The sequence below is a fragment of the Talpa occidentalis genome, unplaced genomic scaffold (assembly GCF_014898055.3).
Source record: "Talpa occidentalis isolate TD23 unplaced genomic scaffold, MPIMG_talOcc4v2.1 talOcc4.4, whole genome shotgun sequence".
NCBI lineage: Eukaryota > Metazoa > Chordata > Mammalia > Eulipotyphla > Talpidae > Talpa > Talpa occidentalis.
The window spans coordinates 146,597,219-146,612,711 of NW_023604295.1; the positions used below are offsets into that span (position 1 = coordinate 146,597,219).

The following is a 15,493-nucleotide window of genomic DNA, read 5'->3' on the forward strand; positions in this document are numbered from 1 at the left end:
TTGGCGTTGCTGTTTTACTGATTTATGGCTAAAGTTTTAAAATAAAGTTGTAATATCTCTGGCTATGTGTTTATGTATGTTATATATGTGTGTTATTTTTATACCTCTGGACTGTAGAAATCAGTTTACAAAATCCCTTTAAGAGTTCTGCTTTCATTGGCTTAGAGAAAAACAAATGCTTATATAAAGTAAATATTCCTAAAATATAGACTGTATTCTAGAAATAAAGAAATTAGCTGAATTGCTTTTCAAGTTCATGTGAGTTGAGTAAATCTTTAGTAAATAAGATTAATTTAATCTTGTTGGTTTAGTTTTTAAAAATCCCATGTCTTCTGGTTACCAGCATTAAATATCATATGAGCTCAGATTTTATTCCATTTGGGCTTATTAGTCATGTAGTAGGAAAATGGATTCAGATGGTGGCTACTTTGTTTAGTCTTATAAAGTTTTCATGAACATCCAAATATAATTATTAAAATCAGCACATTAAGTGAATGTGAGTGGAATAAAGTCTATACATGAATTTTTTGACAATACATTTTATAATATGCCTAAAAATAATATCTAAAATCTTTTTTGGAACCTTAAAGTTATGCTTTACTAAATGAAGTAATAGATATTGATTTAATATCTTGATAATTTCTAAATGAGATAAGCTCTGGAAACCTTCTTTGCTAAGCCTGAGTTTAATTATTTTTTGCTTCTTATTTTTATACAGTAGAGAGAGAATAAATAAATCTGGGTCTGCTAATGAACACATTTCTTTGCCATCTGAAAAGTGGTAGTTAGTTTTTGTTTTATTCTGATTCTTCTTTAAAAATGTTTGCAGCCAGCTGCAAGCCTAAACGCTTTGTGATGGTGTTTGCTTGAATAACTCGGGGATGATATAATTGGATTAAGGATTTTTAGAACAAGAATTAATTATATGTGACTGAATGAATTCATGAAGACTAATTCATTAATTGATGTGTGGTTATTGTTTTAGAACATGTAGGTTCATCAATGTTCTATTTTCTAGATATAAAAAAACCCTTTCTCAAGTTACTTATAACAATTTTGTAGATTATGCTTTTGTAAACAAAAATGAGGCTTATTCCTCTCTCCCTCCCTCCCTTCCTTTGAAATGATTACTTTTTCTTTCAATAGCAATATAATTATTTGCAAAGTTTAATGGAAATCTTTTCTCCTTGTAACGAGACACACTTTGAGCTCTTGGTTATGGTACCACGGTGCTGGCTAGACTCAGGCCGGGGCAGGCCGGGTCTCCTACTCCAGGCTTCTTCCTCGCGGCCGTCCATCCCCGGAGCCCTGTGGTCCTGACACGTGGCTGTATGTCCTGGACTTTTTCTCTCCTGCTGTGTTTGGGTTCTCCTAAAAAAAAAAAAAAAAAAAAAAAAAAAAAAAAAACCCAAAACTCTTTCCTTTTTCTCTTTCCTCCCACAAAGGAGACACTGGATTTCTTTCCGGCTCTGCCCCCTGCGTATGGATTCGCTGTGTTTGTCCAGGGCCAGCTGCTCTCTGTTGGCCCAGAAGCTGTCAGGCAGCCTCAGGCCGCGGGTTGAATGTACCTGCCCTGCCTGAGCTGCTAGTGCACCGGCTCTGGCCTGTCTGCTCTGAGGGGACAGCGTGCACTGAGCCACTCCCTGCCGGGGGCTGCCAGTTAGCCTGGGGTGCAGATGCACCCAGAGCCTGCCCACACCAGCCCTGGGGTCCCTGCTGCATCCCTCCCACCCCACCCCACCTTTTCACACGCAGCAGCCTGGTCACCTCTCCGGGCCCAGGGCTGCGTCCCTGTCCATCCTTCAGAAGCATTTCTCTCGCAGTAACTCTTTTCCTTCTTTCCCTTTTTGGATCTCTGCCCCTGGAGCCACCGTCGTCCACACCTGCGGGCTTTGTGTTGCAGAAGTGTGCTGAGACCCCTTGCCCTCGGGACCTCCCCTCGCCCCACCCCACGCCGCCCTTCCCCTGGACCTCACGTGTACTGATGTCAGGGGGCCCTGGAGGGACGGACTCGAGCCCCGTAGCCTGTGCCTCTGTTCAAGCACGAAGCTCCAGATCGAAGTGTCCTCGGGCGGTAACGCTCGTCGAACGGAAGGGAAGCGAGAGGCTCCTGGCCCGCGGCAGGGACTGTCCAGGCGGCCATCTCGTCCGGTCTTTGTTCCAGGTGGGGAAGCACACGGGTGACACCCACAAGACCGCAGCCCCCCAGCAGGGCCCCGCCCGGAGTCCCTCCTGCCTCAGGCGGCCTGGCGAGCTCCCAGTGGCTGTGGGCCTCCCGTGCTCCAGCGGCCAGCCACGGCCCTGCCCATAAATGCAGCGGGCCCTCCTGCCTGCTCCTGCTTCTCTCCAGCAGCCCTTGGCCATGGAGACCCTGGTCCTGCTCTTCGGCATCCTTCTGCTCCACCAGGCTCCCCCAGGTGAGAAGAGGCGCTCAAACAGAAGTGCGCACCGCTCAGGGGCCACAGGTGGTGGAGACTGAGTCGGAGCCAGCACCCTCGGCCCAGGCAGCCGCAGTCCCAGCCTCTGGTCTCGGCCTCACGGCCCTCCTGGCTCAGGCCCCACAGCTCAGACAGCAAGAGCATCCACAGAGCGGCTCGGTCATCACTGCCCATTTTGTGGGGGGAGCTGCCTTCTCCCCGCCCTGGACGGCCCCACCTGCCTCCCTCTGACTCGTGCAGAAGGGGGCCCCGCGCCACGCTGCCAACAGGAGCAGGGCTGGAGGGTGCCAGTGAAGGAGAAGGGTTTTGATTACACAAGTAGTGGGTGCTCTTGGGCTCCTCTGGGGAAACCGTGAAGTCAGGCCCGCGCCCCTGGCACTGTGCCCACGCGCTGGAGGCGTGTGCTGTCAGGCGTGGAGTGACCGTGAGACGATGGCCGGGTCTCCGGTGCAGCTGTGTCAGCCTGTGCTCTCAGCCCCAGAGCCCCCGGACTGCAGGGCCCCGGCTCCAAACAGGCGAGACTGGCCTCTGTGTGCCAGCCTCCGGCTCGCTCGGTGTCTCGGCTCAGGCCTCTCTTTGGGGCCTGGCGGATCTCAGGACTTGCCCGGGTGGGCAGCAGACGGAGGACACCCCGTGAGGAGCCCCTTCTACATCCCACCGCATCCGGGGGCTTCTCTTCACCAGGAAAGGGAAACTGGAGCCTGGCCAGGGGCGACTCTCTGCCCCTTCAGCTGGTGGGAAAGGAGCCTGCAGGGGCAGGGGAGGGATGGGGCACGGGGAGTGGAGCTCTGGGAGACAGGCCCTGCCCCGCTGCTGGATTGCGTGGCCTGCAGCCCCAGCTCCAGGCTGCCCAGCTTTTCCTCAGCACCTGCCCGGCACCTGTGAGGGGAAGCACACGTCACCCTCCCCTAGGCAGTGAGCACCCAGCTGCAAGCCTGACGACTGAGAAGACCCGGCCTGCGGGAGCGGAAACGCACAGGGAGGGCCACAGCGGGGCACTCACCAGGGGGCTCTGGCGCTGGCCGCTGGGCGGGCTGGGCCTGCTGGGGGGTTGCAGAGGTCACTGATGGCAGAGCCCTGTGAGGGTGAGGCAGGGGGCGCTGGGGGAAGGGGTGGAGAGGGGTGGAGGAGCAAGGTTGGGGGAGCAGCAGCGGGGGAGCCGTCAGGTCTGGGACTAGAGCGCCCCAGCTTTGTGGACCCAAGTGGCGCAGCAGGACTTGCTGCAAAGGGAACAGCAAACCGTTGCAAGGATTTTAAAAATCGGTGTTTTGCGAACCAATTTATATTTAAGAAAGCTCTGGGGTTGGGGGGTCCGCATGGGCACGGAGGGGGCGCGGCTGGGGAGTTCCGCCAGGACGCCCCACCTTCTCTACAGTCACGTTCGCCACCAGCACCTCTGTTCCCCCAAACCCTGCCGCAAGGCCCTGCGCCCGGGTCCTCAGGCCGAGGGTCACTCGGGTCCTCGTCCCTCAGCGCGCGGCGACCTGGACGCCAACAGGATCTGCGGCTTCGGGACGGCGCGCTGCCGGCCGGCCTGCGGTGGCGCGGAGTTCAGGATCGGCAAGTGCCCCAACAGCCACCCCTGCTGCCTGCAGCGCTGGAGCGACAGCCCGCTGACCCCCTGACTCGGGCGCCCAGCCTGGGCCTCTCCGCCAGCCCCGTTCCCGGGCGCCCCAGCAGCGGCGGCGGGTCTGCGGGGCGGCCCGGGGGAGACCAGCGCGGTGGGGGAGGCATCCCTGGTCCACCGCCTGTGCCCCAGGACAGCCCCACACCCCGAGGACAGCCCCGCGCCCCAGGACAGCCCCCGCCCCAGGACAGCCCCGCTCCCTGAGGACAGCCCTGCGCCCCAGGACAGCCCCGCGCCCCAGGACAGCCCCACGCCCCAGGACAGCCCCATGCCCCGAGGACAGCCCTGCACCCTGAGGACAGCTCTGTGCCCCAGGACAGCCCTGCGCCCCAGGACAGCCCCGCACCCCAGGACAGCCCCGCACCCCAGGACAGCCCCGTGCCCCAGGACAGCCCCGCGCCCCAGGACAGCCCTGCGCCCCGAGGACAGCCCCGCACCCCAGGACAGCCCCGTGCCCCAGGACAGCCCCGCGCCCCAGGACAGCCCTGTGCCCCGAGGACAGCCCCGCGCCCCGAGGACAGCCCCGGGCCCCAGGACAGCCCCGCACCCCAGGACAGCCCTGCGCCCCGGGCCTGGCGAGGCAAACAACCCCCAGCTAATGGGCCTGGTCTGCAGGGACTCCCCTCCCCCCATTATATCGATTGATCTGGATACCTTGGTTTTATTTCTGACCAGAAGCGCCGCACAACGTCCTGTCAGTCAAGTTGACTAAAACTGACCATAAATCACCATGAAAGGCGGCGCACAGCACCCCCTGGAATTCAAATCAAAACGCGCGGGAAACCACCGCTGCTCCCGGGAGGGCGCGGGGCGGGGGCAGCCGAGAGCGGCGGCCCACTGGGCCCAGCCTGGCCGAACCCGCGTGGGAGGCCCTGGGGTGGCTGGGCAGGGGGAGGGGCTCTGCAAACCCCCTGCCCCCGCAGGGTGGTCAGGACCAGAGATCTAGTTCGTCAACAGAGATGTGAGAACCGCTTGCGGGGGACCCCAGGTTCTGCCTGCTCTCCCGGGGACCCCCCACTTCCGCCGGGCGTGGGATCTGAAATGCGCCCGTGCAGTTCGCAGGTCGCCGTGGGCTGCGGTCACCAAGTGTTTCTGCAGCGCTTGGGTTTCCCAGCATTTTCGCGTGGAAACACTTGCCAAGTTTTTGACATTTTATGCAAAAAAACTAAAAACAACTTGTATCTTATTTCCTTTTTATTTTTGTCTTAAACCCTATTTATGCAAATTTCATAGCCAAAAAATTTCCTGGATCAGATACGTGAAGTAACTGCGGGAGAATGAGCAAAATTTCCTTTAGAGTTTAAATGAGAGCAACTTTCTACTTCCCTTCTGGACCCTCCACTTTCCCTCAGCACCCCTGTCAGCACCCCTGTCAGCACCCCTGTAGCACCACTCATCAGCCACCCCACACCCGGGCGCCGCCTCCTGGCTCTGCTGAGCCCCTGAGGACCTCTTGGAATCAGGAGAGTCCCTGATGCCTAAAATAAGATGTGAATGACCCTGTGCCAGCTACCAAGTGCCCCTGCTCCCTGGCATCACCGGCCACATCACCTACAGAGCAGGGACTGCCAGGGTCTGGGGACCCCTCTGGGTAGTACCCCTCTGGGGTACTCCACACGGTGCCCAGGACTGAGCTGGTGTTGCCTCTCTGCCTGCCTCGCCTGCCTCCAGGGCGCGTGCCAGCATTCCCACTGACACGAGCGATCGAAGACCTTCTCTGCCTGGACCAAAACGTGCGTGTGAGAGAGAGAAGGCAAAGCCTCGACTTCCCAGAGTTGTGCACATCACGCAGGCGGCAGGTTTCAGCTTGCAGAGCTTCTGGCTAAAGCCCAGGGCTGGTTTCTTGGGCCTGGGCACCTGCGGCGGCACAGCAAAATAAAACCTCAGCCTGAGAGAAAGAGAAGGTGCAGGTCAAGGGGGAGGGGCCTGGGCTGAGTTACCCCAAGACAAACCCAGACCCCGTAGCAGAATTGTCCATGTGGGCATGGATTGGACACAACGCTGGCAATAGATGGGCTTTGGGGACAAGAGAATGGAACAGAATAGAATGACCAGGCCAGGCCAGGCCAGACTAGAATAGACCAGAATGAATAGAAGGACCAGGACAGGACAGGGGAGAAAGATGAAGAAGACTCCGATGAGCCAAAACAAAAAGCAGGAAGGTATAAAGAGACGAAGACACGGAGGAGAAGGCCAGGAAGGGGGGACACTCAGGGGAGCAGGGCCAGGCACGAAGACGGAGCGAGAGGGGCTCCCTGCACCAGTTCTGGAAATCAGGTGAGATCTGAAATGTTTCCTGCTTTTCAGCTTGATTTTTCACACTAAAATAAATATTTTCAGGAGGCAGAGGAGACGCAGGTAGCGCTGTGTTAACCCCCATCTCAACAAAGGGTGCAGCGGGGCAGGGGCGGGTGACCCCAGTAAAGGACAAGCTTACTTCTCCCTCCTCTGTGCCGGCTCTCTTCTCCACCAAGCCCTCCCACGGCCTCTGGGCATGGCACTTACTTCTGAGGAAAATGGCTCAATGTTCCATAGCAGTGGGAGACACAGATGAGCAGGGAACATTCCAGAAGGCTTTCCCAACCCAGGCCCCTCCCCCGGCCCAGGGATAAAGGGGCCAGCCCCGCAGCCCACACTGCTGCCCCCCAGGCCCCTCAGCCGGACATGAAACGGCTCCTCCCGCTGACGGCCAGCCTGCTCCTCCTGGCCCTGCTCCTCCCAGGTAAAGCAGAAAGGGGGTGGTCGGCATGGGGGGGCAGGCTGGGCACTGAGGCTCTCCCCTGGGCAGTCTAAGTGAGGAGGGACCTTCAATTTGGATTCTCAGAAACCACGTAGGATGTCCTCGGGGATGCTGGGCTTGGCTGCCATGGGGCACTCACCATCCCGTCAGACTGACCACCAGCCCCTTCCTCCCGCCCAACTTCCCTGTTCCCCTTTGTCCACCCCCCCCGCCTTCCCCTCCCCCCCCGCCCCCAGGTGCACAGCTCAGTGCACCTGCATCGGCGAGTCTGGACAGACTCGAGCCAGGGCCGTCACCGCCCCATGCCCACGCCCGGGGTCAGGCACAGCCGGCGCCTCCCCAAGGGCCCTGTGTCCCTCCGTGCTTTTCTTCTCTTGTGTCGGCTCTCCCGGCCCTCTCCCCTCCAGAGCTGCTGCTGGGTGTGAAGAGCCGCGGGTTTCCTCCCTCACAGGACCGTCCGGAGCACAGCATGCCGGCCGCCAGGGCAGCCCGGCTCCCGGGGCGCCATCCCCCGGACAAGGAGCACCCGGGTCTCGCTCGTCCAGCCACCGAGTGAGGCGCAACCTCGCCCCTCGCACGGCCCCCTTCCCGGTGAGTAGGCGGCTGCGCTCCAGCGGGACGCGTCCCTGTCAGCCCATGTCCAGTGGTGCGGGCGGGGGCCTCGCTCGGCCCCTCGGAAAGTCCCGGGGGTCGGCCCCTCCCCTAGGCCCCTTGCCCAGAGGCCTCGAGTGGGGGAGTGTGGAGACTCCCCGAGGCCAGGCCCATCCTGCCACTTCTGCAAGCCCCGACTTGCCCCAGAGCGGAGCCAGAGGCGAGGTGCTGACACCCCTCCGGCAGCTGTTCTGGGGCAGCTCTTCTGGGGCCTGCGTCTCCTCACGGGCAGTGACCGCCTGTGTGTGCCTGCGCTCCCCAGGGCGCTCGGCGGGCTTTGTGTGATGAGTAGAGAGGCAGACACCCCAGAGAGTCAGAGACCGGCCCCCCGCCTCGGCCTGCAGGGTCAGAGCCCTGAGTGAACGGGCCAGAGTTGGGGGAGAAGTTGAGAGGCACCTCCTGCTGGTCAGCTGCAGCGGGCACCCCAGCAGGTAAGGGCCACTTGGGAGGCTTCCCCATCTGGGGGTGAAAGGAGGGGTTGAGGCTGCTTTTGGGGATTCTGCATTTCTAGGGATTTGGGGGAGAATGCACACTTGTTCTGTGGTCCGGATCAGGGGCTCATCTGGGCGCTGCCGCGGGTCCCGTTGAAGAGGGACGGTCAGACGCCCCTGTCCCGTGCCTCGCTGTGCGCTCAGCTCTGTGGCGCCGTGAGAGTCACATCAGAGCACGGACGTGTGCATGAGTAACCTTGACAGTCAGTACCTCTTCTCAGTCGTTATCCTACGAGTCATCTTGTCATGAAAAATAGTTCTAATGACTGACAGCTCACTTTTCGGAGTGAAGGTGACTTTATATTTTTTAAAGATTTATTTATTATGCATACAAGAGCTGGGGCATAGGCCAGAGGTGCGGGGGTGAGAGGATTCACCAAGACAGAGTGGGGAGCAGAACGGGCGGATCTACTGAAATCCACTGCTGAGGGGGGCAGCGGGGGCACAGGAGAGGTCTGCTGCGCCGTGTGTGCCATGCAGTGTGGGTAGCTCCCTGGCCGGGATTGAACTCGGGCCATAGCGTGACAGCCTGAGACTAACTGCTGGGGCTCTAGGGGTGAGGGGGAGTTTAAAGTCGGCACCAAGGATCTGATTTTTATACTATCAAAATGGTTGATGGAGACATGAGAGATGACACATTTAAAATCCGGTTCTTAGCCAGTGTTCCCTCCACCATGCCCGTCAAGGCCAAAATGTCCATTTGGTCCATTTGAGAAGACAATGTCGGCTATTTCTCTATGCAGAACCCGAGCTGGATTACAAAGTCGTCAACTGCAGGAGAAGCGAAGGCCTGTGCCAGGAATACTGCAACTACCTGGAGACGCAGGTCGGCTACTGTCCGGGGTCCGGGGCCGCCTGCTGCGTGCACCTGTCCTGAGGCTGCTGCGCCCCTCCCTGCCCACCCCACCCAAGGCCTGGCTCTTGCAAAGAGCAGACACCTGTGCCAGGGGGTCTGAATGGCTGGTTGTTGAAAAGAAAAACACAAAACGCACAGGATGCGAGGTGACTCGGCTCAATGCGCATGAACCTTCCCCATCACACTGCGCTGGCTGGGAGGTGTGGGCGCAATAAACCCTCCCGGGAAAGCAGTCGAGTGATTTGTTCTTTTCTTTTAAAAACAGCTTTTGGGAGCCTGCTTTGTTCTAGGCACCAAGAAATGCGAAGCTGGGACCCGCGGGGATGTGGGGAGACAACATGTAAATCAGCAAAGACGAGATGACACGGCGTGTCTGACAAGGCAGGTCCGCCCCAGGCGCGGAGAAGATCGATGTAAGAGAAGTGAGGAAGGGGCCTGGGGGAGGAGCCGGGCTTTGGGGGGCGATTAGGGGTTTGTTAAGTGAGAGAGAGGTGGAGATGCCCGGGCGCGGGCCCAGGCCGAAGGCGTGGGGACACAAGACAGCGGTCGGCGGGGCGGCGGGGAGAAGCTCGGTCTAACTGCAGCGACAGGGACGAGTGGCCGGTGTCCGGGTGGTCGTGCAGGGTCCGCTTCGAGGCTCAAGTCACCTGTCAGCACTGCGTGCGGGGCTCGCGGCGCCGAGGCTGGAGCCCAGTGTTCTCTGGGAGTCTGTCCTCGATCTCAGGGGTCGCTGCAGTGACCGTGGGCGTCTGCGTGCGCCTGGGGTGCCAGGGCCTGCAGGGGAGGGGAGCCGTGGGGGCCGCCCCGCAGGGTGCGGGCTCCAGGCGTGCTGGGGGGAGACGGGTCACACATCAGGGCCGCTCAGCCGCCCGCCCAGCCCAGCCCCGGCCCGCGAGCGGGAAGCACGGCCGGCTCCCAGCCTGGGAGAAGCAGGCTCTCCTGTATACGAGACGTGAGATGCTCGCTTCGACGGCGCCGCGCCTCTTCCCAGAGCCCTGCCTCCTCGGGGGCTAGGAAGTCGCCCTCTGCAGGCGGGTGCTCCGTCACCACAGCCAGAAGCCCTGCCGTGCGCACTAGACTTGCGGGGAGCAGGCCTCCCGGGAAGCGCGCTTTCCACCATTTAAAAAAGGAAAAACTCCTCAGCAACTGACAAAACTACTTCTGAGAAAAATTTGGCACGGTACGTAAATATTCCTGCTAGCGCCGTCTCTCAGCAAGCCACGGCATGTCAGCTCAAAGGCTATCCCTAGCCCCCCGGGATACAGGCACAGCCGCTCATAAAACCCCAAGATCCATGAGATTACTTTACTTTTCAAGGCGGTTGTCTGCCTTACAAATTCCGGATACAAATTTTCACATGTTTGATATGAAAATTAATTTTGAAACATAGGTTCAAAAGCAAAAACTTGATTTTAGTTTTCAGTGACAAGACGCTGGGTGCTTCCTAATTATTTTATCTTCAAAATTACCCTGTCAGGTTGTCGCGTGACTGAAATTTTAGACATCTCTGGGGAAGACAGCCGGGTCGCCCCGGGGTCGGGGAAGGGCACACACGGGCCTCCCGCCCAGCTCCAGCCGTGCCAGGACAGAAGCCACAGGTGCCACCGTGATGGTTTATTCATCGACTGATGGACAGTCGGGTCACGTCCGCCCCTTGGGGCGTGGACTGTGACTGGCGTGTGCACAGGCTTCTGTTTGACCCCAAGGAGCACCTGCACCTTCTCACCAGCAGTGGAAGCTTCCAGAGCCTTCGTGTGCTTCCCCCATTTTGTTATAGTTGCTGCTGCCATTCTCAGGCCGTCCCGGGGCAGGTGACGTGGCTGTCTGGGGTTTCGGCCACATCTCCCTGAGCACAAATGGGCTGTGTCTCTGCAGGTGTCGTCTTTCTGCTTTGACTAGGGAGGCCTGCGGAAGTCATTTGCCCGTTTTAAAGGTGTGTTGGCTACCAGCTGCTGAGTTACAGCAGGCTTTCATTTAATACAGAAACACTTCACTGTGATCAGATGTTTGCCACCCACAGGTCCCTTCCGTCTTCCTGCTACTGTCTCCTGCCCACGGGACGAGGCAGACCAGAACAATTACTTTCTGTGTTGGGACAAATGGAGCTTTATTTGGCTCCTTTCAGCCCTGCAATTATGTGAAACTGCCGCCCTGTGACCAGCTGAGTGAGATGATCTGATGACCTTGATTTTTCAGCCCAGCTGCCTTGGGGACGGCAGACCCAATTGTCCAGAGTGTTTAAGACGTTCTTCCTTAGCAGTTATATTCTGAATCTTGACTTGGAAGTAGATTCACACGTGAAAGAAAAAGTGGGCAATAAGCCCTGATATAATCCATTCATATCTCCCTCAGTTTTCCAACAGAGTACCCCAAATTTCCAAAGTTTGCATGAAACAGTTTCTGGACTACAGCTTCACAACTATTTGAGTAGCGGCTATAGCGCTAGATAAAAACATCCCTTCTACCTCTATCTTAATTTCCTTCTAAATAAGGTCAATATGTGCAAGAACCGTCAGAGCCTAAAACACAACTTACCGCCTCACTGACCGAGGCCACATTTCTTTAAAATGTCCCATAGCTCAGGCCTCCCTGGGGGCGCAAGGGGTTAAGACACAGCCTATGAAGCTGTCCACAGCCTCTGCAGCACAAGTTCGATCCCCAGTCAGGGAGCTACCCACATGGTGCAGCAGACCTCTCCTGTCTCCCCGCCGCTCCCCTCAGCAGTGTGTTTCAGTCAGTCTGCCTGTTCTGCTCCCCACTCTGTCTCTGGTGAATCCTCTCACCCCCCCACACCTCTGGCCTGTACCCCAGCTCTTGCGTACATGAATAAATACATCTTTTTAAAAAAATGACCCACAGGTTTAGACATATACACGCTACAGTTTATGTCCAGCGGTAATCCCTGCATCTGCTAACTACACGCTCTCAGACCTCGGAGGTGCCTTCAGAATTGTAATCACTCTTTGGAACCCCTGACCTTAGAGGGTGACCTTGTGTGGAGACCAGTTTTCCCGAGGATGGAATCAACCTGCTTGTGCCTTTTATAAAACGGGAGATTTCAGACCAAATGCTCTGAGGAAAAAGAATTTCAAGTTTCAACAGATATTATTTACTCTTTGACCAACCACCGCACACCACGCACACCACACGCACACCACACACACACACACACACACACCCCACAGATGCAAAGTTAAGAAAACTTTGCTGGTGGGAGACAAAAGCCTGCCCACCCCTCCCAGGTGGACAATATCCTTTTAATATGTGGACTGGATTTGCCAGTTTTTTGAAAGTAATATGGCATCTAGCTTTCTCTTTGCTTCATTCAGCATGAGGCCTGGGGGCAGGGGCCGGGTCAGGGGCCTGGGGCTGGGCCCTGTGCTGGGGACACACCTGCCTGCACTGCGGCTTCGCTGCTGCTCCCAGCAGGGCGGGAGCTCGGGCTTCACTACTCGGCTGCAGCGCACAGTCTGGGTTGAGCCTCTTGAAGGAGGTGACCGTGAGCTGTGGGCTGTACATGGCTCTGCCTGGGGGTCTACACCGGCGGGACCCTTGCTGGGTCAGCCACTGTCCACAGGGCAGCTGGGGAGCAGGCGGGGCTGGGGCCTGTCCCAAGTGTCCGTCTTGCCTTGGCGGCAGGCGGGTCAGCGCTTCACCCCGCGGCCCCCTCCCCACCCCGTCTTCCACGCACGGCTACCCAGGGCTGCCTCTCTGGATTGCGCCAGGGCTATTTTCAGGCAGAGGAAGAGAGGGCCAGCCCCTGCTGCCCACAGCCTTACTCGGCAGACCAGAGGAACACGCGCCGTCCTGGTCTGGGCGCCCCACACCGCTAAGTGCCTGGCCCTGGCCCCGGGCTCCCCGCTGCGCCTCGATCTGCTCTTCTGCAAGGAGGCCGAGAGCCAGCGGCCTGGAATCATGCGGCTTCTCCTCCGGCCCCCTCTTCTCTTCTGTTTGCTGCAAATGAGCTCAGGTAATGGTCTCCCGGCCGTCCGGGGTCCCGCTGCTCCCGGGCAGGCTCGTGTGTTGTCTGGGGTGGGTGCCCCCTCTGGGGTTTCCCTCTGCACCCTTGTGATCTTCCCTATCAAGACCCAAGAGGCTTTTTTTTTTTTTTTTTTAAGTTAAATATCAGCGTCATAAGCCAAGACACAGAGGCGTCTGTTCTGATACCAGAGGGAGGAGCCCCGGGGTCTGGGGAAGCTGTCGGGGTCAGAGTCACAGCCGGGCACTGTGGGGGTCCCGGGAGGGGACTGAGCAGCCCCCTCGCCCATAGGCTCCCCCAGGAAGCTGTGGCCTTGATGCTCCAGCCTGAGGGTCAGGCCCTTGTGGGCTCGTTGGCCCCCCGGCCACAGCGCTGAGACGGCCCCCCTCCAGGCGAGAGCTCAGCCCCTCCAGACGAGAACTCAGCCGTCGCCAGCTGGGAACTGTCCCCACAGAAATCCCCAGTCACCAGCACAGGTAGAACCAGCACCAGCTCCCCCAGCCCCTCGAGCTGCTCCTGCTTCCATTGAGGCCTGCCTGGCTGCCTCAGAGGCCCTTGGGGAAGGGAGAGCCACCAGCCGCTTCTCAGACCTGGCGTTGGGGGGGTTGGTGCCTGGAGCCACAGGCCCAGCAACTCCATGCTCCGTGTTTGGGTTTCTCGGGTCCTGACGGGGCATCTGCAGACCCGGCTCGGCCTCCCCTCCCCGCCCTCCCACGTAGGAAGCACCCACCAGGGGCCACTCTCAGCCTGCCAGTCCCCGGGGGGAGGTTTCTCTTCCTTCTTTCACAGCCACCAGCTGGGAATCTGAACTATTTCCAGCTTTCCGGGACGAGACCCACCCTACAGAAGCATCCTGTTCCCCAAATTCCCCTCCTCCCAGTGCATCACCTCACATCTGTCACCAGGAAGCCCGAGGACCTGGTGTGACAAGGAAACACGTCCTCCTGCAGCCACCCAGGGGCAGACATTGTTCCCATTTTAAAGCTAAGACCCAAGTTCCATGCGCGTGGCCTGTGCTGTGCGGGTGCAGAGAGGGGCGCTGGGCTCCCTCGCCCCGTCCCGGGCCCACCGGCAGCTCTGTCCTGTCCCCTCCACAGGGGACGTGCCGCCTGGCATCAAGGACGACATCTGCCTCCTGCATCACGGGAACTGCCGGCTGTTTTTCTGCCACTCGGATGAGAAGAAGACTGAGATCTGCTCGGAGCCCTGGAACAGGAGCTGCGTGCCCCTCGGGGGCCGGAGGAGGACAGCAGCGAGCCAGAGGCCAGTGGTGCTGCCCAGGCCTGAGTGCCAGCTTCTGGGGGCAGGAGACGTGGGCCGGGGGCACGGGCGGCACACTCAGTCCTCAATACATTCACTGGGTGAGCCCAGCCCCGGGGAGCCTGCTGCTTTCTGACAATGTGCTTTGCCTTTTTCTGTTTTTTAAAGAGATGCAGGATTTTTGTGAAGCTCCATCTCTGCCCCCTGCTCCAGGGAGTGTCTCTTACCTCCCTCAGGTGTGCTCTAAACTAGAGCCCAAGCTCCGAGGCGTCCCCAGGGAGAGGGCTGCAGCCAGACTCGCGGCCACACCTGCTCTCCTCACTGCCCCCACACAGTGGCCTTGGGAGCCTCAACCCTGTCTTTGGCTCCCCAAGTAACATGGCAACAGGCCGCATGTCAGTAGGTTTTGTTGTTTGCAAATGCTTTCTCTTAGGTCCTCAGCTCATGCGATGATCTTGGGTGTGGCAGGAGGTCCTAGCGGTTGGGTTTTAGGCATGGGAGGGATATGGGAATAGAAGGGCAAACATCAGCCCAGTAGAAGGTCCACAGCGGGCCTCTCGGCAGGCTTAGCACCTTGCGGCCTGCTCTAGGTCACCTCCAGGCACCTGTGTCTGAACACTACGGTGCTGGCTCCGAAGATTCCTTGAGCTTTCAACCCAGCCTGGCTTTCCTCTGCTCAAACTCGTTGGCCCCGGGCCCATCAGCCAGCTGTCCCGAGCGGTGAACACCAGAGCAGGGAAGTGCAGAAGAGCCATACAAAGCCAGCGCGGATGTCTGAGATGCGAGCCGAGCTCTAGCCCGCACCTCTGGGCCTGCGCTGTGCTCTGTGCACAGCCTCAGTCTGCTGGCTCGGGACTGAGCTGGAGTCACCGCCGGCCGGGTGCTGGCTCACCCCTGCTGGTCTCCGGGACGCTGGCCTCTGTCTGGTTCCTCACTTGCTGTCATTCATTTCCAAATGCGACCCGACGACTCTGCGGGCTGTCCCTGGAGCCCCCGAGCCCCTCCAAGGCTGCGGCCTGTCCTGGAGGGTGCCAGCTTCAGCGTGAGGGCCCCAGGGGAGCACGGCCGCAGAGCAAGCCCCGCAGGCTCTGAGCTTACCCAGCACCCAAGGGTCGTCCACAGAGGACAAATGAGAGACGGGGTGCCTGGGGGTGTCTGGGGGAGTTTGCGGGTATCTGGGGTGTCCAGGGGCCAGCACTGCCCTTGATCTGAGCCTGATTCTTGTCCTGTGAAAAGGCCTTTGTGAGATGCAGGGGTCAATGGACCCCGGACAGAAGCCTCGATGCTGCTTCCCACTCCACCCCCCTGAAACGTGGATCAGGTGACCCCATATCTGTAGCACCCACTTTCTCTGTTAAGGGCGGGCGAGCGGCCGGGCCGGCGGCCTCCAGGATGCCCAAGCCCAGGTGGCCGCGGCCCAGCTGCCCGCAATACCCGCACGGGCCAGCAGG

At 58.7% G+C, this 15,493-nt stretch overlaps 2 protein-coding genes across 2 annotated transcripts; both read left to right on the forward strand.

The window, feature by feature from the left end:
• Positions 1–2,362: 2,362 nt before the first annotated feature.
• On the forward strand, positions 2,363–4,063 carry LOC119258287 (beta-defensin 104A). The gene is made up of 2 exons (XM_037526724.1): positions 2,363–2,417; positions 3,912–4,063. Exons 1-2 carry the CDS (start codon positions 2,363–2,365, stop codon positions 4,061–4,063), a joined length of 207 nt encoding a protein of 68 aa, XP_037382621.1.
• Positions 4,064–12,579: 8,516 nt separating this feature from the next.
• Positions 12,580–14,213, forward strand: LOC119257029 (sperm-associated antigen 11A). Its single transcript, XM_037524756.2, has 2 exons — positions 12,580–12,773; positions 13,880–14,213. Exons 1-2 carry the CDS (start codon positions 12,719–12,721, stop codon positions 14,176–14,178), a joined length of 354 nt encoding a protein of 117 aa, XP_037380653.1. The 5' UTR covers positions 12,580–12,718; the 3' UTR covers positions 14,179–14,213.
• Positions 14,214–15,493: the final 1,280 nt, after the last annotated feature.

Bases quoted from the DNA above. Each gene is read 5' to 3' on its own strand.
- LOC119257029 (XM_037524756.2), top strand. From the start codon at position 12,719: ATGCGGCTTCTCCTCCGGCCCCCTCTTCTCTTCTGTTTGCTGCAAATG. The intron at 12,774-13,879 runs GTAATGGTCTCC...TCCCCTCCACAG, and splicing joins TTTGCTGCAAATGAGCTCAG to GGGACGTGCCGCCTGGCATC.
- LOC119258287 (XM_037526724.1), top strand. From the start codon at position 2,363: ATGGAGACCCTGGTCCTGCTCTTCGGCATCCTTCTGCTCCACCAGGCT. The intron at 2,418-3,911 runs GTGAGAAGAGGC...CTCGTCCCTCAG, and splicing joins GCTCCACCAGGCTCCCCCAG to CGCGCGGCGACCTGGACGCC.